This window comes from Capra hircus, chromosome 10 (assembly GCF_001704415.2).
Source record: "Capra hircus breed San Clemente chromosome 10, ASM170441v1, whole genome shotgun sequence".
Taxonomy (NCBI): Eukaryota; Metazoa; Chordata; class Mammalia; order Artiodactyla; family Bovidae; genus Capra; species Capra hircus.
In genome coordinates, this window is record NC_030817.1 from 3,034,201 (window position 1) to 3,056,359 (window position 22,159).

General features: G+C 43.3%; 1 protein-coding gene across 5 annotated transcripts in view; it reads right to left on the reverse strand.

Annotated features, from left to right (window-relative positions):
• The window catches only part of SPATA7 (spermatogenesis associated 7), a 42,393-nt gene continuing 28,838 nt past the window's right edge, over positions 8,605-22,159 (reverse strand). For 2 of the 5 annotated variants that reach the window (XM_018053886.1, XM_018053883.1), the window contains 7 exons: positions 21,283-21,752; positions 18,777-18,843; positions 17,020-17,135; positions 14,141-14,194; positions 12,519-12,596; positions 9,558-9,615; positions 8,605-9,316 (listed from right to left, as the gene is read on the reverse strand). In XM_018053886.1, the coding sequence (XP_017909375.1) occupies positions 8,756-9,316; positions 9,558-9,615; positions 12,519-12,596; positions 14,141-14,194; positions 17,020-17,135; positions 18,777-18,843; positions 21,283-21,752 (1,404 nt within the window). In that variant the 3' untranslated portion in view covers positions 8,605-8,755. The remainder of the gene's footprint in view (positions 9,317-9,557; positions 9,616-12,518; positions 12,597-14,140; positions 14,195-17,019; positions 17,136-18,776; positions 18,844-21,282; positions 21,753-22,159) is intronic. The other 3 variants (XM_018053884.1, XM_018053885.1, XM_018053887.1) reach the window with 3 other exon arrangements.

Sequence of the window (22,159 nt, forward strand, 5' to 3'; positions counted from 1 at the left end):
CTGAATCCGAAACAGAATGAAAAAGTCATAAATGTTCACTGTAGACTGCAACTTGGGATTCATGACATAGCCAAGCTACAGTCAATAGGTTGACTATGTCTTTATTTAGACCATTTTTCTTCCCTGGTGACTCAGAGGTTAAAGCATCTGCCTGGAATGCTGGAGGCCCGGGTTCAATCCCTGGGTCGGGAAGATCCCCTGGAGAAGGAAATGGCAACCCACTCCAGTACTCTTGCCTGGAGAATCCCATGGAGGGAGGAGCCTGGTAGGCTACAGTCCATGGGGTTGCAAAGAGTCGGACATGACTGAGCAACTTCACTCACTCACTCAATGATATTTACAGTCGTGGTTGACTGATGGGCCCCCAAAGATGTCCACAATCTATTCCCCTGAAGTTATGAATGTTTTACATAGCAAAAGGGACTCTGCAAATGCGATTAAATCAAGGTTTTTGAGATGAGATTGTCCAGGATTATCCAGGTAGGCCCAGAGGAACCACAGGGTCTTTCTCAGAGGGAGGCAGGAGGGTCGCCGTGAGCAGAGGCGTGATGAGAGAGGCAGAGGTGAGAGGTTTGAAGATGCCACACTGCTGGCCTTGACGATGGAGGCACGGGCCCCAGGGGAAGGGATGCAGGCAGCCGCTGAAAACTCGGAAAGGTGAAAAACACACTCTCCCCAGAGCCTCCAAGAAGAATGCAGCCCTGGCAACATCTTGATTATATGCCGCCTGGCTTCCAGAACTGTAAGCTGGTAGGTTTTATTTTAAGCCATTGTGTTTGTGGAACTTGTTACAGCAGCAGAAGAAAACTTATAAAATAATATTCTCTTCATGGGAAAAACAATGGTTGACTCACGTTTTAAAAAATTGTTTCTAGTTTTTTTTTAAATTGAGGTGTACTTGACTTACAATATATATGTTTCAGGTATATAACACAGTGATTCCCAATTTTTAAAGGTTATACTCCAGTTATAGTTATTAGGAAACTGGGTATATTCTCTGTGCTGTGTAATAAACCCTTGTTGCTCATCTATTTACACCCAGTACTTTGTGCCTCTTAACCCCCTGCACCTGTGTAACCCTCCCCCATCCCCCTCCTGGCTGGTAAGCACTAGTTTTTTAGATATGTTTCTTTTTTGTTATATTCCCTAGTTTGTTGTATTTTTTAGATTCCAAATGTAAGTGATATACAGTAAGGGTTTTCTCTGATTTATTTCACTAAGCATAAAACCCTCCAAGTCTACCTATGTTGATGGAGATGGAAAAACTTCATTCTTTTTTTATGACAGAGTAGTATTCCATCCAGAGAAGGCAATGGCAGCCCACTCCAGTGCTCTTGTCTGGAGAATCCCATGGATGGAGGCTGGTGGGCTGTAGTCCATGGGGTCGCTAAGAGCCAGACAGGACTGAGTGACTTCACTTTCGCTTTTTGCTTTCATGCATTGGAGAAGGCAATGGCAGCCCACTCCAGTGTTCTTGCCTGGAGAATCCCAGGGACGGGGGAGCCTGGTGGGCTGCCGTCTATGGTGTTGTACAGAGTCGGACACGACTGAAGGGACTTAGCAGCAGCAGCAGTATTCCATCCCATATATATATATACATATACACAGACACATATACATATTATATATATATATATACACAACACATCTGCTTTATCCATGCATATGTTGATAGACACTTAAGTTGCTTCCACGTCTCAGCTATTGTAAATAATCCTATGATCGTTGGCGTACATGTACCTTTCAAACGCGTGGCTCCTCTCCGGGTGTGCCGTCGGCAGCGTGGCTCCTCCTCGCGTCCGGGTGTGCCGTCCGCGCTGGCGCCGCCGCGCCCTGTGGCGCTCCTGCTCTCCGTCCTTGAGGACCTCCGCACTGCCCTCCGCAGTGCCTGGGCCCGTGTCCACTCCTGCCAGCAGGGTCCGAGGGTCCCTTTCGTCCACACTCTCGCCAGCATTTGTCGTTTGTGGTTTCTTCGAAGACGGGCCGTTTGGACAGACGCGAGACGCTGGCCTGTTCCGGGGGCCGGGGCCGGAGGCCGGTGTCGGGCCGTCCGCGTGTCTGCCCGTGGGGCTCACAGAGCTGGCCCAGTGGCTGTCCCGTGGTGAGCCCTCTGCCGGGTGGGCCGGCCCTGCGGCCAGAGCAGAGGCCCGGGGGCCAAGGCGCGGCCCGGGCTGGTGGAGGGGGCTCAGTCCTGAGTCCTCTGGCTGAAGGCCTGGGGCTCCAGTCCCCTGCTGTGCGCCGGGGCCAGGACGCGGCCCACCCGCGAGCAGCACTGGGCCCCGGGGCAGCTGTGAGCTCGGGCGATCTCTAGGCAGCCTGCCTAAGGTCCCCTGGAGGAGGGCGTGGCTGCCCACTCCAGGATTCTTGCGGGAGAATCCCCTGGACAGTGGAGCCTGGTGGGCTACAGTCCATGGGCTCACAACGAGTCAGACAGGACTCCGTCACTAAACAACAATCTGCAGGTCAGTGGGGCTGAGTCCCTGCCCAGCTGGCTGTTTGGCTGAAGTGCCCCAGTATTGGTGCCTACAAGCTTGTGGGCAGGGGCAGAGCTGGGTCCTGAGGCTAATAAGCTAGAGACAGATAGATAGATAAAGTCGCTCAGTCGTTTTGGACTCTTTGAGACCTTGTGGACTGTAGCCCACCAGGCTTCTCTATCCATGGGATTCCCCAGGCATGAACACTGGAGTGGGTTGCCATGCCTGCCTCCAAATAAGCTAGAGGGTGATTCCAAAATGCTGCTGGCTGGCACTGTTATGCTCCGAGCCCGTAACTCCAAACCGACCAAGAGAGCAAGTCCACCGCAGTATTGCAAACGCAAGAAGGGAGTTTGTTTATTCCTAGCGCGCTAGGGCCCAAGTCTCATCCCACACAAGGGAATCTGACAAGAGCCGTGAACAAAGGAGTATGGTGGCTTATATACAGGCAGTTCTTTGTCTCAGTTACAGGAGTAGCTGGCGTTACATGATTGGCCAGGCAGGATGAGCGCATATCCTGTCTCTTTCTGGTAAACATGACTCAGGTCCTAGAGACCGTCGTTTGGTCCCTAACAGGCACCAGCGCCCACGTGGTAGAACAAGCTCCCCACGCGCTGCCGCCAGTGCCTGAGTCCCCAGGGCAGGCTCCGGCGGCCCGTGCCGCTCCAGGAGACGCTCCAGACTGGCAGGAACGTCCAACCCAGACTTCACGCAGATTACTGTTTCCACCCTCGGTTCTGGAAGATGAGATTTTCCGTGAGCCCTCTAAGAATGGGGTTCTATTTAGGACTGAATTTGAGACTCGCGAGAGCCAGCTATGCTGGCCTTCAAAGCCCAGACATGCTGGGGGTCCATCTTCCAGGTGCAGGACCCCTGGGTTGGGGAACCCAGTGTGAGGCTCCGGCCCCTTGCTCCTTGGGGAGAGCCTCTGGAATTGTAACTATTCTCTTATTTGTAGGTTGCCCACCTTGGGGGTATGCGATTTGATCATATGCAACGCCACCCCTCCTACCCATCTGTGAGTCCTGCTTTATATTTTTAGTTGGAGAACTTTTTTTGTAGGCGCTGGTATTTTTCATAGGTGTTCAGTAAATAGTTGTAATTTTGGTATGCCCATGAGAGAAGGTGAGGTCAGGGTCTTTCTACTTTGCCATCTTGGCCCACCTCAACCCACCTGTTTTAAAATCTTAGAAGGTGAGTGTGGAACCCTAGCATCCAGGACTGCTAGGCATTTTTGCCTCGAAACTTGAATGTTGGTACAGGACAGTTCTCAAGGGACTAAGGGCGGCTTCGGAGCAAAGCTTTCTTTACCCCAATTCAAAGCGTCTTCTCCCTGGCCTTAGAATTCAACACACAGCTTTGTTTTGGTGGGGATATGCTATTACCGGGTGCACCTGATGCTTTTAAAAGGTCTGGGCAAGGCATCGCGCTTGAGAGCATCTCTGATCACCAGAATGTGAGTTTAGCAGATGGCTTTCCAAGACTCTACTACCACATGAAGGGTGATGAGGGGTCTCCACTTATCTAGGTGAAGATTATTTAATTTATAATTTCTAAAGAACCTAAGAATTAAACTAAGATTAACTTTGGCATATTAAAACTAAGAGAAATCTTTGGATCATGTAATCTGAACTCTTTTTAAACAAAGGCCCAGAATAATTTGTCGGTGACCACACAGCTAAAGCAACCACTTGGGGAATTGTCATCTTGCCTCATAAAAGCTATTCTGATTTTTTCTAATTGTTTTCACTGGGGGGAAAAATGTGGCTTTTTAAAGCTTCTTAGGAGAATGCTAATTTATATTTTAAACCATTTGAAATGTGAGCAAATGAGGAAATTTTCATGTAATTTAGCAGTTTGCTACATTGCTCCTTTTAAATAGGGAATTTGCCCTCTGAGTGTAAGAGAGGAGGAAATATCTGTCCTGTTTCCCTAAAACCTTGTCTAGAGCTAAACATCCCCTCCAGGTCAAAAATGTCTCTGTGCATGAACAAATGCATCCGTGCTTTGAGGATCCAAAGAGAAACGGGTTCTTTCTCTTGAGAAGCCCAGCGCCAGGACGGGAGACCAACTAGATTATAAACAGTATGATAATTCTCACGGCAGACGTGGAAGGTCTCACCCAGAGCAGGGGACATCTGTCGGAGCAGCAGCTCAAGGTTTCCATGTTACCTTCCCTCTGGGCTGTCAGTGCAGGCCCCATGGGACCCCAGGGGGGAGATGGTGTTTGGAGCCAACGGCAAGTGCAGAGAGGGGAGGGACCTATTTGGGAAGAAGCAATTAAGATGCTGAGGATGCTTGGGTGAGCCTGGTGAGAGATGAATTGGGAGGAAAACATGACTTTATAAACAAATGCAAAGGGGCCTGTACCTTTTCTGATTAGCAAGAGGAAACTCAGTTTGGCTTGTGTTTTAAAGGAGTGACATGGTCTGTTGGTCTGTTTGACAGTAAGAGTAGCGGCCTGTGAGTCTTTTTCAAAGAACCTGTTTAACTTCTTACAGCCCTGCAATGAAGGCTCTGTAACTACTCGATTCAACACATGAAAAGCAGGAGGAAGGTTAGTAACCAGCTTAAAGTCACAGCTCATAAGGAATCAAACTTGAGCAACTGGGCTCAAAACACTCATCGACGACTCTGCAAATCAGAATGAGCTGTGGGAGAAGCGGAGGGAAAGAGAAATTAATATCCTGATCTGAGACTAAGCCTGTGTTTCCCAGACTTACCATTCACTTCACCTTTACAGAACTTTGGCCATCTGAGAACCACTTTTAATGTTTCTTTACACCAAAAAAAAAAAAATCTTTAAACCAGCTCATCTCTTTAAATTTTACAGGGAATCCTGAGGATAACAACAGAATACCCTAAAACGTAGGAAGTCAGGATGGGCCATGGCCTCAGATAAGAGGCTGTACCCAGAGTTGGAAGGTAGAGAAGACGGACGTGTCAGAGCAGGCAGGGAGTCTGGGGCAAGGCCCCAGGTGGGGAGGCGCAGCAAGAAGGCAGCAAGCTCCAGCGAAGGAGGGAAATGGGGGACTGACCAGGGGAAGGGGGTGCGGGCCTCGTGGTGGTGAGGCTGGGGCCGAAGGCAGGGGCCCTGGGAGCTGGAAGAGTGGGGCAGCCCCAGACGGGATGGAGGGGGGGACATGTGAGTGACGGGAGACCCGGGCGGGCGCCAAGAAAGAGGTCACAGCGGGTGAAAGAGGACCGCAGGCTGCAGAGTGGAGTGCAAGGCGCTCAGTCGTGTCCGGCTCTTTGTGACCCCGCGGACTGCGCAGTCCATGGAGTTCTCCAGGCCAGAGCACCATGCTGGGTAGCCTATCCCTTCTCCAGGGTATCTTCCCGACCCAGGGATCGAACCGGGGTTTTCCCACATCACGGGCGGATTCTTTACCAGCTGAGCCACCAGGGAAGCCCATGTACGTACTTTGTGTAACATGTTTCAAAGAATGGCTTTTACATAATCCTTTATTTCAATCTCTCTTATTAATAGTAAGAGAAGGAAATGGCAGCCCACTCCAGTGTTCTTGCCTGGAGGATCCCAGGGACGGGGGAGCCTGGTGGGCTGCCGTCTGTGGGGTCGCACAGAGTCAGACACGACTGAAGCGACTTAGCAATAGTAAGTTATGCAAATACAGTCTTTTAGACTTATAATATTGAAATTTATTCTCTATGATTTAGAAAATGGCTAATTTCTTGGATAAAACAGTATATTTAGAAGTCCGAAAGCCAAGCAAATCCCTTATTTCGGAATTTTGACAGATCTTCGTGCAGTTTAGATTTTCCACAGTTGCCCGATCTGTACTTCGCATCTTTTGTTGTTGGGGGTAAGATAAAACTCCACAGGTGAGAGCAGAGGGTCGGCAGGGCCAAGGAAAGAATGCGGCAGGATGATCAGGGGCCTGACACTGGGTACCCAGCCTGACCGTACTGCAGGCTGTCCCTGAGCCTGGGTTCTGAAGTTTCCCACCCACCACCAGAAATCAGTTCTAATACCTCCAGTGATATGCACCACCTTTTGGGAAACACTTGTGTGGGCAAAAGAATGCTAAAAGCCTGCATTAAAGAATGAGATACTTGGAGGAAATTGCTAAATTTCTAGAACAACATTTGGGTTATCACCCATATTCTGATTCATCTTTTTATCCTCCATGGTGCCCAGGCATGAAACCGTTATCTAACACTCAAATATTTCCATTACTGTGAGTGGTTGAAAAGACCTAAGTAGAGGTGAGTCTTCTGAGACATGTCTGAGTTCAGTTAAGGATCCTGTTCATGAAGTGTACAGGCAAGGGGAGGGCATCAGACTGGGCCTGGTAGATGTTCATCTGCACAAGAAGGGATGGCGTTTCAGCCAATAGGCCATCCAAGCTCACTGATTATTAGAAAGGCCTTGAGGCTTTAGATACTGTAGGAAATTAGAGGCAAGAAATGAAAGATACTGTTGTTTAGTTGCTCAGTTGTGTCTGACTCTCTTGTGACCCCGTGGACTGTAGCCCGCCAGGCTCCTCTGTCCAGGGGATCTCCAGGCAAGAATACTGGAGAGGGTTGCCGTTTCCTCCTCCAGGGGAATCTTCCTGACCCAGGGATTGAACCCAGGTCTCCTGCCTTGGCAGGCGGATTCTTTACCATCTGAGCCACCAGGGAAGCCTCAACATGGCAGCAGACAACGCTTAATGTTTTAGGAGCTGCTCCAGGTTATAGGCCCTTCCCCCAGGGCCTGCAGAACCACTCATGTCTAGGTGAGATCCGTTCCCCTATAAAGGGACTTCAGAAACTGTGGTCCACTGGCCCTAAGGGGAGCCAGGTGATTCTCACTTTCTCGCATTCACACCCTTCTATCCTGCCTCTTAATGTGGGCAAGACCTGTGACTTTTTTCTTTTTTAGAACATCTTTATTTTATAGCATCAGTAATATGCAATCATAAATTTCTGACTTTACAATGCTCCCATTTCTTAATAATCACAAATACAGGAAAAGAGGTAGAAAATTTTAAGGAATACTATGGACAGATATGATTTTGCTTGTCGTACCAAACTCCTCCAGTGGCAGACAGAAAGGTTTAGTTTAATTAAGAAGTGACATGGGGAATAAGCTGATCCCAAGGGTAGAGAATATTTTCTATTTAAAGAGCACTATATTTTACGACAAGGAGTATATTATAGACTGTGGTTAGCCTCTGTTCCAAATAAATGTAAATTGCCTAATTGCCAAAACAAAAAAGGTCTCGCTTTTTTCTGTCTTTTACCTCTTTCTATAAAGGCTTCCCTGGCGGCTCAGACGGTAAAGCATCTGCCTGCAATGAGGGAGACCCGGGTTCGATCCCTGGGTCAGGAAGATCCCCTGGAGAAGGAAATGGCAATCCACTCCAGTACTCTTGCCTGAAAAATCCCATGGATGGATGAGCCTGGTAGGCTACAGTCTATGGGGTCGCAGAGTCGGACACGACTGAGCGACTTCGCTTTCACTTTCATAAAGGTAAGCACTGCATTTAGCTTCAGTTCAAACAAGCAAGCATGAACCATTTTTTCCAATAGCAAATTTAGCTTTACAGCTATCTACGTATATTTAGCATCAGCAAAAAAGGCATTCATTTCAGAAGAATTAAAAATAGATCCTTACTGTTAATTTAGAAAACCCTGATTCAGATAATCTTTTTACTTTTCTGATTCTCATCATTATCACAGTAAATTTACACAGTAAATTCTCTGTGTAATACACGTGTGTTTTTAAGCAAAAGAATATGGCAAAGGTGATGGAAGTCACTCCTGTGACACACCACGTCATGACTGTTTTCTGAGACTCTGTCTGGCTAGCAGAGCCTCCTTCATTCTCCTGTGAGCCTGAGAGGCAGGCAGCCACGCTGTGAGCGGTCTACGGAGAGGGCCACGCAGCAGGGAACGGGAACAGCCTCCAGTGGGCAGTCAGCAGGAAACGGAAGCCTTCAAACCAAAAGCTACAAGGGAAGACGCCCTGCCAACCACCTGGGAGAGTCTGGAAGCAGAAGTCACCCCCGTGACCCCAGCCGAGCCCTGGCTGGTAGGTGTGTGAGACCAAAGGCAGAGAGGACCCGCCTAAGTTGTACCTGGACTCCTGATCCACAGAAACTGTGCGATAAATAATACATGTGTATTGTTTTAAGCTGCTAAATTTATAGTAATTTATTATACAACACAGAAGACAAATACAGAACTCTTAACATATAAAAGTAAAAAAAAAGTAAAAGGAATATTGAATGATTGGCCATTTGGGATATTTATTAGTGAAGATCAGACATCCAAGATCAGTCCTCAATGCTCATTTCCATGATTCTCAGAGTTGGTCCTTCCACCTCCTGGCTGTCTTTGATTCTGCACAACTGAGCAGAAGGCACGAGTGCCGTGCTGAGGCAACACAGCTCCGTGGAGGTCTCAGCCCTCTCTGCGTCACTGTCGCCTTCAATGACGCTCACGGAGGTTTCCTGGTCTAGCAAACTGTCTGACACGCTTCCATTTTTCTCATCCCAAACTGAAGTTTCAAGATTTGTTTCCTCATTCACCTGCTGAATGATAACCCCTTCTGAATACTTTGATTTATAGATGGGGAGGAAAAATTCATTCGAAGAGATTTTCTCATTCTCTTCCTTTGGTATAGTCAATAACATATTCAAAGCTTTTTGGTATTCCTGACGTTCCTGTTGAATGATTAAATCTTGTTCACTTTTATTTTCATTTTGTTCTAAATTCTCAGCCTTTCCAACATCACGTAAATGCAACGTATCCACGTCATCTAGCTTTCCTGAGCCTTCCCTGGACGTGCAGCCTAAGTCCACCTTTAAGACGTGTAGCAGCCGGCGCATTTTTTCCTGGAATTAAAAAAATACAAGAGTAATTATATTAATTAGGCTAGTCAAGGGTGCTGCAGCGCTGCTCACCTCCACGGGGTTAATACTGCCTCCTCCTCCTTCTGCCTGTATCTCCCCTTTCCCCACATACACAGAGAGGGCAAGAGAAAAAAGTATCTGCTTTTAATGCATTCTTTGAGAGAAAGGTAAAACTTGACAATTCTTTCTATATTAGGATTTTTCTTATAAAGTTAAGACAAACCTCCTCCAAATGATGTTTATTTTGTTTTATATGTCTCTCAAACAGTCGTTCCAGAAACCTACAAATGATAAATATAAATGTTAATGGTCTCAAAATCAGAAAACCGACTACATAGAGTTTAGACCCTTTTTCTTTTCAAAGATACAGACCCTAATCCTTCTCTGTTCTATCAAGCTCTCCAGTGTGGAAGCTAGTCTGACTTCTACTATGTTTCAGTTATGTTAACAGATGCCAATGTCTCTTCTGAGACTGCACACTGCTTACATTTCTGTGAAATAAACTGTCTGACATGAGGTTGTAACGCCCCCCACTAAAGAGCCCTGTATCCGTTCTCTCTCTCACAAACACCAAAAGCCTTCCCTCCTCCTTTTCTCGGTCACATACACTCATCCTCCAAAGGCAAACTCTAAAATAACTCTTATAAAGCGTTACTTGACAATGTTTCCTAAATTATACTTGCAAAGATATTCCACTCAGGGTAAACTGACATAGTAAGCTAAAGTCAGCACTTACTGTGGACTTCCCTGGTGGCTCAGACGGTAAAGCGTCTGCCTACAGTGCGGGAGACCCGGCTGGATCCGTTTGTGCTGGACACGCGATAATCATTTTATCTCTAATCATGACCAACAGACGTGTGCTCGGTTGCTTCAGTCATGTCCGCCTCTGTGTGACCACACGGGCTGAAGCCCACCAGCCCCTCTGTCCACGGGATTCTCCAGGCAAGAAGACCGGCGTGGGCTGCCGTGCCCTCCTCTGGGGGGCCTTGTCTCCCCCGCACTGGCAGGCGGGTCCCTAGCCACTAGTGCCACCTGGGAAGCCGACGCTGGCAGAGAAAGGTATTGGAAGCCCGTTTTCAGATGAGCGAACGGCCCGTCTACATGATTTTGTCTCCCCGGGGTCACAAGCCACGAAGAGACTGTAACTCAGGAGTGTCTGGCTCCAGGCACATTCTTTCAGCTATACCAGCCTTGTCTAGCTACCACAGGAGTGTATCAGTTGGGTTTTTGAAAACTACTCATTTGTTACCATTTGTTACTATCAATGAAGTCATGAGACAATCTTAGATTTAATTATTCTTCTGATTTTGAAATTTTTAAAAAGCCCAAGAAATCTGTATACTATAATTTACAACTATCACTGATGTTTACTCGGCACTTGTCTATGCATATTTATTTCTTTATGAAAACTGGGATTAAATAATACATACTGTTTTGATATCTATACTGTTTTCTAATCAGTTATATTATTTTGAACATCTTTATGTATCAATAAATTCACTTCTGCAACATCATTTAAAATATCTGAACAGACCTTACTATTATAAACCTTCTAAAATTTATTCAACTGAACCTTACTATTCAATATGCAGGTTGATTCCATTTTATTGTGCTACTATAAAAATTGTCACAGTAAAAAGCCTTATTAAATGAAAAATGTGAGTTTTAATGCTCTTAAGCATGAATGTGCATTTTTCATGTCAACTTTGTTTTGGCTTCTAATCTTATTTTTTTGATTTACAGTTGGAGGCAGTGTTTTTGTTCTGGTGGTGGTTAAAAAAAACAACAACAACTATATAACATAAAATTTACCATTTTAACCAATTTTAAAATTTACAGTTCAGTAGTAGTATGTATATTCACGTTGTTAAATAGAAACAACTTATTAAACATGTCTGCACTTGACATACTCTTATGACAGGGAAAGCACGTAGCATATACACAGTAGGGTCTTCTGATACATATCATAAAGTTTTATCTAAATGAATTTCAGCTAAATAAAAGTTCAAGCTGGTTCGGGACAACGGGTTCCTTAAGATATATAGTACTAAGATGGTTTTACAAACTTCCCCTTTCACTGGCTGTGTGCAAACCTAGTCTTTAACTTGTCCTCACGTTACCAGTAACAGTCGTAACAAAAAAAGCCTGCTTTTGATCTTCATGACAGTTTCAGATAGTAAAAAGAGATGATGGAATTTTGAAAGCAGCAGCAGCAATTTAGTGTGCTAGCCTATTCTAAACTAAAAGACATCGTATTTTTGTCTTCTCTCTCTATGGGATTTTTACATGTATGATGTCATCTCTGAATAAAGACAGTTTAATGGTTTTCCTTCAAATGTGCATACCATTTTTTTCTTTTTCTTTGTGATAAGATTTTTTTGAAATTGAGGTATAGTTGACATTTTATTAAGGAATACAACATAATGATTTGTTATTTGTATATACTGCAAGATAATCACAGTAAGTCTAGTTACCATCCGTCACCACTACATGGTTACAGAATAATTTTTTTTCTTGTAACGAGAACTTTTAAGATCTATTCTTCTAGCAACTTTCAAATATACAATATGGTGTTCAGGACAGCTGTCACCGCTGCATATTATAGCCCCCTGATCTGATTGCTTATAACTGCAGGTCTGTACCTGACTCCCTTCAACCGTTTTGCCTCATTCCCCCCATACCCACCACCCCCCCTCCGGCAATTTGCTCTTTGTATTTAAGGGATGTAACCGTATTTAGATGAATAAAATCTACTCTTTTCTCTACCTCCCCTAAACTGTGAACCTGCCTTAGAGTATGAACTGTGTTTAGTCGCTCAGTCGTGCCTGACTTTTTGCGACCCCGTGGACTGTAGCCCACCAGGCTCCTCTGTTCATGGGATTCTCCAGGCCAGAAGACTGGAGTGGGTTGCCATGCTCTCCTCCAGGGGATCTTTCCAACTCAGGGATCGAGCCCAGGTATCCTGCAGTGTAGGTGGATTCATTACCATCTGAGCCACCAGGGATCCCCTGGAAGAGTACGAATTAAATGTTCTTTATAATTTGTATCAATTATAAGAATATGGTCCCCTAAGAAAGCAATATAATTTCCATTTCCTAATATGTGAAAATAAATAAAATTAACACCAAACTAAGAGTTTTTAATGTACAATTCAATGACCACAATACAATTTAAAAAATCTAACCTGTTTGAAAATAAACCTAGTTTCAAAATTTCATCTGTTACATCTTCAATGAAACTCAGATACAACAGTTCTTCTTCACTGTGAAGGCAAAGTGATATACAGCATAAAAGTTACTGCTTATTAAAAAAAATTACTGCTTATTTACGCTGAAAATTAGAGGATGCGTAAGTACCTATACTGAAATATCTGTACTATTACAAACGCACTTCCATCTCACATCATCAAGAAGAACATTATAAAACAAATATATGTCTACCTTCTCAAATTATGCAAGGACATTTACTAAAGATGAGAAAGTATTCCCTAATGGAGTAATATTCCGTAGATGTCTGTAACGCCGATCAGGAAGTAAAGAAGCAGCAGGGACTAAGTGAAGCAGAAAGCAACCAGGCAAAGGAGCAAGAGGGCAACTTAGGGGCGACCCTGTGCGGGCGTGCTGTGTTCCTAAGGAGCATTTTAAATGGCCTCGGGCTCCTGGCCAGGTCCAGCCACAGAGGCGTGAATCCCTCTGTGAGGCAGAAGGGAAAAAGGAAGGTCATCCAGAGAAGCAGGAACTTAAACGATGAAATCCTCTCCTGCTCCAAGGAGGGCATCTGGTTTCAAGGTGGAGAAATTTATTGAGCAGAAAAAAATATTTTTTTTCTTGACAAGTCTGTAGATAAGGAAAAATATTCGAGTAGAAAAAATGTGTGTACATATATATAGTGGTAGTTTTTAATTACTTGGGTACAGGTCTCTGTTATACTCTGAGTTATATATTTTAGTAGCTATCACACAAAAAGTAGGGTACTATTACAAGTTCGATCTTACTTAGCTAAAAATCAGCGAATTGACAGAGAATGTAAATACCAAGTAGCCCACCAGGCTCCTCTGTCCATGGACTCTCCAGGCAGGAAACCTGGAGTGGGTTGCCATTTCCCTCTCCAGGGGATCTTCCCCTCCCAGGGATGGAAACCACGCCTCCTGCGCTGGCAGGTGGGTTCTTTACCGCTGAGCCACCAGGGAAGCCTAAGTCTACTTCAGTTACGGAATAAGCAAACGTCAAGGGGAAGAGTTAACTGGCATACCCAGCAGAAGACTACTGCATAAAAATTATGCTTTTAAACCAATTCATAGGCAGCAAATTTGAGAACAAATGAAACGCTATAAAAAGATTGCTTTCCCTGAAAAAATGCAGTCCCAACTAAAACAACTTTCAAGTTCAGAAGCATAATATCTGTAAAAAAAAAAAAAACCTGGTGAGGTGAAAAAAGCCCAAGAATGGTATCCTGAGCTATCAAAAGGCTGCACTTCTCTAAATCTCATCTTCATGATTTTTACTTATAAAAATTATGGGTACTGATTATAAAAAATTAGCAAGTATTATTAATCTAGGGACCAATTTCCACTAGACATAAAAATGAAGTGACTGATAATTATTTCAGATATTTCAGGATAATATTATCAATAATATTAATAAGAATCATTAATAATTCTCTCAAATTTAGTGTGTACTATATGACCAAACCCCAAAGCTGACTGTAAAGAAAAATTCATGTTCAATCTTGACTTATTTAATAAAAATTTGTGAGCCTAATTCTTCATTTCCACTAAGCAAAATGAGGCAGTCAAAGAGCTCTTACTCAGAATACATTTTTCTCCCTGAAGGTGGCTGCAGCGAATATTGACATACTGCCCTGGAAAGAGAAAATCAGAATATCTGAACAAAGCAATGGCTGGCATACAGTAATACATTAGTAATAAGCAGGTTTCAGAACTTCAAAGCACCTGTCACATTCATTATCTTTATCTAATCTTCAGGATAACCCAGTCAAGTATTGGGAAGACATTACCGTTCTAAACAAATCACCAAAGGGGCAGAAAGGCTAAGTAACCTGCTAAGGTCATGTGTTCAGTTCAGTTCAGTTCAGTCGCTCCATCGTGTCCGACTCTTTGCGACCCCATGAATCGCAGCACGCCAGGCCTCCCTGTCCATCACCATCTCCCGGAGTTCACTCAGACTCATGTCCATCGAGTCCGTGATGCCATCCAGCCATCTCATCCTTGGTCGTCCCCTTCTCCTCCTGCCCCCAATCCCTCCCAGCATCAATCTTTTCCAATGAGTCAACTCTTCTCATGAGGTGGCCAAAGTGTTGGAGTTTCAGCTTTAGCATCATTCCTTCCAAAGAAATCCCAGGGTTGATCTCTTTCAGAATGGACTGGTTGGATCTTGTAGTCCAAGGGACTCTCAAGAGTTTTCTCCAACACCACAGCTCAAAAGCATCAATTCTTCAGCGCTCAGCCTTCTTCACAGTCCAACTCTCACATCCATACATGACCACAGGAAAAACCATAGCCTTGACTAGACGGACCTTTGTTGGCAAAGTAATGTCTCTGCTTTTGAATATGCTATCTAGGTTGGTCATAACTTTCCTTCTAAGGAGTAAGCGTCTTTTAATTTCATGGCTGCAGTCACCATCTGCAGTGATTTTGGAGCCCAAAAAATAAAGTCTGACACTGTTTCCACTGTTTCCCCATCTATTTCCCATGAAGTGATGGGACCAGATGCCATGATCTTCGCTTTCTGAATGTTGAGTTTAAGCCAACTTTTTCACTCTCCTCTTTCACTTTCATCAAGAGGCTTTTTAGTTCCTCTTCACTTTCTGCCATAAGGGTGGTGTCATCTGCATATCTGAGGTTATCGATATTTCTCCCGGCAATCTTGATTCCAGCTTGTGTTTCTTCCGGTCATGTGTTAGTAAGTAGCAAAGATAGATTTTTGAAACTAGTTTTCTAATTATAAATTTATAATCCTTTAAAAAATTGTACTATGAAACTTATCGTGTAAAAAGGATCATCAATTGGAATAAGGTTAAAATATAAATGATGTTGGAAACATTTGGAAACATATTTTTCTATGGAAAAAAACTGTAAGCTGCCCATTATGATAAATTCTGTTTGTTATTCAGTTATATCAGTATTAGTTAATTCCAAGCTTTCTATTCACAGGTATGTTCAATTATAATATTTTACTTCTTTTAAAGAAAGCTAAGCGCCAAAGAATTGATGCTTCTGAACTATGGTGTTGGAAAAGATTCTTGAGAGTCCCCTGGACTGCAAGGAGATCCAACCAGTCCATCCTAAAGGAAATCAGTCCTGAATGTTCATTGGAAGGATTGATGCTGAAGCTGAAACTTCAATACTTTGGCCACCTGAGGCGAAGAACTGACTCAATGGGAAAGACCCTGATGCTGGGCAAGACTGAAGGCGGAGGAGAAGGGGACGACAGAGGATGAGATGGCTGGATGGCATCACTGACTCAATGGACGTGCATTTGAGTGAACTCCAGGAGTTGGTGATAGATAGGGAGGCCTGGTGTGCTGTAGTCCATGGGGTTGCAAAGAGTCGGACACGACCGAGTGACTAAACTGACTGACTAGGAAAGATGACTACTGCTTTCTTGAGGTCATTCTTTACATTCACGGCAGACTGGCTCAACCGATGAGAGCTAAAGCATCAGGAATTTCCAGACAGAGCAGTTAGCAATAGCCCTCCTTTCCTCTCCCCCCAAACCCCCACAAGGCCTTGACAGGTGAGCTCTCCCCAAGGAAAGGCCCAAGAGAAGACCTGCGCCCTCAGGGATTGCATGTGCTTGCTTCCAGCTTGCTACAGGATGTCTTTGATTCTTTTGTCTCGTTGCCAAGAGTGAGGCTACACTGGCTGCAGTGGTGGCCGCTCACAGCGGTGGCCTCTCCTGCGGAGCGCGGGTCTGGGCCTGCGGGCCTCTGGAGCTGTGGCTCCCGGCTCCAGGCACAGGCTCAGAGGTTGTTCCACGTGGGCTTAGCTGCTCCCTGGCAGCGGGGTCCTCCCAGACCAGAGAGGGAACCCATGTCTCCTGCGCTGGCAGGCAGTGTCTACCAGGGCACCACGAGGGAAGGAGACCTCCGCTAGGAGGTCTCATTCTTGATCTTTGAGTCCTTCCCTTCTACCATCTTCATCTCATATCCAAACTCTGACACTGGAAATGCATTTGACAGTTAAAGCTATCAGAGGCATAGGTTCTATAAGACCAACAACTTATCATTTTTATTTACAGGCAGTGTTCCGTAATTGTTAAACATGATGAATCATTTGAAAAATTACTGCCTCCTCTACAAAGCATATGGTTGAGTGTTCAAATCACAAATGACGAGTCCTCAAGTGGTAAGGTCCTCCAGTACTACCTATGCCGTGTAAACTGGTGAGCACCAGCGCTGCAGGATCTGTCTTGGGGAAAATCCTTTCTTGGATGAATAGTGATGGCAAATAGTACAAGCCAGGGTCCCCTTTCCCTTTAGTGAGGAATTAGCAAAATGAATCCATCTAAACTTTTATAGTGACTACCTACTTTGTAATATTTCCTTAGTAAACTGAACTGCATAATACCAAACCAGACTACGGTGCATGTCGACGATGAACCAGGACCCAAGTCGCTCTCAGTCTGTTGCACAGGAAAGTGGTTAGACATAAACAGTTGAAATACCTTGACGAGGAACACTGGAGGGCGCCGTCTCTAATCTTGTCCCACAATAACTCATGCCCTTGTAAAGGTAAAGGGGCTCTTCTTCCTTTGGTACCATCTGACACACAACCAGATGCCTGGAGATGCAATGAGAAGAATAAATCTTTATTTCGCTTCAAACATAATCAAAGAAGAGCTAAAGCAAAACATCAAATGTCCAAAAATATTTGATGAAAGAGAGTAGAGAGATCCAGCAGAAAAAAAGTGACTGATGCCTTATAGGACAAAGGATATTTTAGAATTCATTTTTCATACAATCAAGACTTTTTTCTTATATTTATTTAAAGATAAAACAACTTCTTATACTTTAATGAGGAATATTTTAAATGGTATTAAATACCATACATATATAAAAAGAGAAAATGAAGTGCAAGTTTTAAGTTAACTTGAGAGTAAATATCCTATTATCCAGAAACTCAAAATAGCCCATCTGTTTCAAATGTTATCTAACACACAAAAGCAGTGGCAGCTCTGGCACTCTGAACAGTATTAACAAACTTCTACTTTTACGGAACCCTGACTAGGGGCCACCTACTGTGCCAAGCATATGATGATCAGATTTAACCTTTATAATGCTAATTTGTGTGTAGTGCTTGACAGTGTTAAAAGTGCTTTTGAATGCTGGTCTATCTACTGCTGCTGATACTCAAGTAGATGCTGGTGGTACTGATTAGAGAGTAAGGGACATGCCATTTTCTTACAGGGTTACAGACAGACCTTTGCGGTACAATGTCATAAAATGAACTTCTGCTTTAGTCTGTTTAGTCACCTATGGAGGTAACCCTCCAATCTCTCAAGCTAGCCATAGCCATCATTTATCGAGCCCAGATCAGACTAGGTATTTTACCTACAACACTTTTTCCTTCCAATGATCCTGAACATTAAAAGTACAATTTTCTAGATGTGGTAACTCAGTTCTCAGGGGAACTGATCTGTCCTTGGGCCTTAAGTGGCAGAACCCGATGTCACACAGCTATTGATGGCCGAGATACAAACCCACAATCCTCTACCCACTTTCAGAAGGAAGGAGAAAAGCTGAGTGTGCTTGTATTTTATTCTTCTATCCCTGAATCCGTTTGAGATTTTAACAGACAAAGCATTCTCACAAACAATAACTTGAAAATTAGGATACAAGTATATGATTAACAAGTGCATGATTAATAAAAAGTTTATCTCAAAGTCAGACTTAAAGCTGTAACAGTTTAAAAGAAATGATTGCTAAATATTCAAAATACAAACACTAAAAAAGATTTTTATGATCTAGAAAAAAGAGCAAGCACAGGAGAATAATACCCATCTATTTTTATAGATTCTCAGTGGCAATTCTTAAAAAAAGAAAGAGAATAGGCATAGAAACTAAACTTCTGTGCAATTTTTTCTGGCTCCTTTAGTGATTTGAGTCTGCATCTTTGAAAATATTTTAAGGTATTAAAAAAAAAAGAATTTACGATATTTTACTCATTCATCCATCCATTCAGCCAGCCAACCATCTGGAAAACACATGAACAGCAAATGACTTAGCAGACTGGGCAGGCTCCCTCTGGCCACTCATGGAGAGCTATAACCATTGGTAAACGGGCAATACTTCGGTATACTGGTTATATCCCATGCAAAAAATGTCACCAAAGATTATTCTTCACAGTTCAAAGAGCTACACATATTCAATTAAGGCAGCTATAATTCTAATGTGTAACACAAAGAGGTCTCATTTTTATTACCTGCCTTATGTTCATTTCTGAATCTGTGGCGTTCTTGATCTCAACTGTCTCAAAATCAGATTTAAAGCTGTAATATTTTAAAAGAAATTACTGTTAAACTTTCAAGACACAAACACTGTGAAAACAAACTTTACTATCTAGGGGGAAAAAACCTTCAAACAGGAGAGAGATTTCTAATGATACAAATGGGAAATAGATATGGTTTGGATCACATATGCCTCTTGTTCCTTTTTCAAATAGCAGCTAGATTTCTGTTGGATAGAATGGGGCTAGGGAAATGGAAACTATTATCTTGAAAGAGCTGTCAAAAACATAATCAGAAAAGTATGTTATTGGGTTGGCCAAAAAGTTCGTTCAGGTTTTTCTGTAAGATGGTATGGAAAACCTGAATGAACCTTTTGGCCAACCCAATATATTAGCTACCCAATATAGTAGGTTGGTACAAAAGTAATTTCAGTTTTTGCATTGTTGAAATCTGCCATTTGATACTGGAATGCATTCTTAAATAAATGTGGCTATGTTACACATCCTTTTAGTGTGCGTACCTTGCTTTATGTTTTTTTGCCTATGACTTTTACTTGCTATCTATTTTATATGTACACTATGGAAATGATGTTGGACAAAAAAGCAAATTTGAGTGATTTTCTTATTCAAGTTCAAAATGGGTTGTAAAGCAGTGGAGATAGCTCACACCATCAACAACGCACTTGGCCCAGGAGCTGATGCCGCCTGTCAAGTGCAGTGGTGGCTCGGGAAGTTCTGCACAGGAGACCAAGCCTTGAGGATGAGGAGTGCAGTGGCGGCCATCGGGAGTTAACAATGACCAACTGGGAGCCATCATCGAAGCCGATCCTCTTACAACTACTCGAGAAGTTGCTGAAGAGCTCAATGTTGACCTTTCTATGGCTGGTCAGCATTAGAAGCAAATTAGAAAGGTGAAAAAGCTTGACAAGGGGGTGCCCTCATGAACTGACTACAAATCAAAAACATCATTTTGACACGTCGTCTTCTCTTATTCTACACAACAACAGTGAGTCATTTCTCAATCGGACTGTGACGTACAACAAAAAGTGGATTTTATTTAACAACCAGCGATGACCAGCTCAGTGGTTGGACAGAGAAGACGCTCCAAAGCATTTCCCAAAGCCAAATTTGCACCAAAAAAACATCATGGTCACTGTTTGGTGCTCTGCTGCCGGTCTGATCCACTACAGCTTTCTGAGTCCTGGCGAAAACATTACATCTAAGAAGTATGCTCAGCAAATCAACGAGCTGCACGAAGACCGCAACGCCTGCAGTTCTTCATGACAAAGCCCAACTGCACACTGCACAACCGACGCTTCAAAAGTTGAACAAATTGGGCTACAAAGTTCTGCCTCAGTTGCCATGTTCGCCTGACCTCTCGCCAATTACCACTTCTTTAAACAACCCGACCCCTTTTCGCAAGGAACAATCTTCCACAGCCTGCAGGAGGCAGAAAATGTGTTCCAAGAGGTCACTGAATCCTGAGGCATGGATTTTTAGGCTATAGGAATAAACAAACTAATTTTCATTGGCAGAAATGTGTTGACTGTAATGGTTTTTATTTTGATCAATAAAGATGTGTGTGAGCCGAGTTATAATGACTTGAAATTCAAGGTCTGAAACCTCAATTACTTTGGCAGCAACCTAACATTTGCTTTCATCATCTCCTCTTCACTTGAAGATCCTACCATTAGATTTAATTTCTTAATTCTTTAAATGCATACAGACTGATGTTGTTATACTTCTTATATTTACCCAGAGAAAAAGATACTAGTCATAAATTGTTTTTTACTTTTAAAAATAATTAAAACCTAGTACCAAATAAGTATTCATTCACAGAACACTAGGAAAAACAATTACAAATCTGCTGACACTCAACACTTAACAAGATTTGCTTCTTTCTTTAGTCATTTGGCAACCTTTAATGAATATTCATTGTGTGCCAGGTACTACCGCATATGAAAATATTATTGGTGCAAATTATATTTAATTTCCAGAAATTATCCCAATTGTCTACATTACACCTGAGGACTTGTTGCTGAGTAGCGGCAGGCAAGGGACCACAGGGGTAGTTAGACAACTGCTTTTTCTCCCCGCACGTAGTCCACTGTTTTGCTATTTCTAACATAAATCAATGAACATATTTACACAAATGCTGTTTGATGACATATTTTAAGGATTTTCTAGAAGTATATTTAAAACCACACAAAAGTTCTAGTACCACGTCTGAAACAATAAATTAAAATACATAACATTCAGGTTTCTAAAGAGCTTCACAAGTTTAATAGCTATTTCTCTTTTTTAACCATTACTCTGATAGTTCTAATGATTCATGCAGAAGGAAAAGTTAATTAGTCTCACTGCAATCAAAGGACACTGCCAGACACGGAGCCCGGCACAGCAGGCACACGGCAGGACGCAAGGAGCAGGATCTAGTTTCTACCACATCTTAAAGGATCTACTGTAAGTTACTGTGTGATACCTGCTTAATTCAGTCTGAGTTTCAGCTTCTATCCGCCGATTTGTAAAATTCTTTTTTCTTCTGGCAGGTGTATAATATCGATACTGTGACAGGAAAGATTTGGCTTCTGTTTTTAAAGTGCGTGGGGTGAATGGCAAATGTCTGTTAGAAAAGTGTTCAGAATGTTTGTCCAAAAGGTCCCCACTGGGTGCTTTTGAAATAACTAATTGAAACTTCTGGGAACCGGGGAATGTGCCCCTGGGCCCTCTGCCGTAGGAGGTTCCAAAAGATGGTTTCTTGGACCCAGAGGCAGCGTAATCCATGCTGGACATGCAGCAGCTGGAGTTCTTCTCAGTACAATTCGTGAGGACGTTCTGAGACTTAGGTAGACTTAGCCTCTCAGAAGAAATTACTGGTGACTGTGTAAAAGATGGAAATTCATTCACTTCTTCGATTAATAAACCGTTTTCATCCTGTGGTTCTCCTGAAGGCTAAGAACATTTGGTTTAACAGTGATCAATCACAGTTACAAATTCAGATAATTAGGGATCTCCTGATTACACATTAAAAAATGCAAAGCCTCGGGGCTACAACCTGCAAATATATGTCTATGTTCCTGGAAATTCGTATATGAAGTTATACTCATTTTTTAATTATTTATATATAAAAATATCGTTCTAAACCCAAGTGATAGCAATCATTTTTCTTTCTGAAACTAAGAAAGTGATTAATAACACAGACCAATATTTGTGGTCTTGAACTCCCGTCCTGAGGTGGTGGCTGTTCAGTTACTAAGTGTCTGACTCTTTGTGACCCCATGGGCTGCAGCACGCCTGGCTCCCCTGTCCTCCTCCGTTTTATCTGAGTTTCTAAATCAGCCCTGAGCACTAGCCCTCTC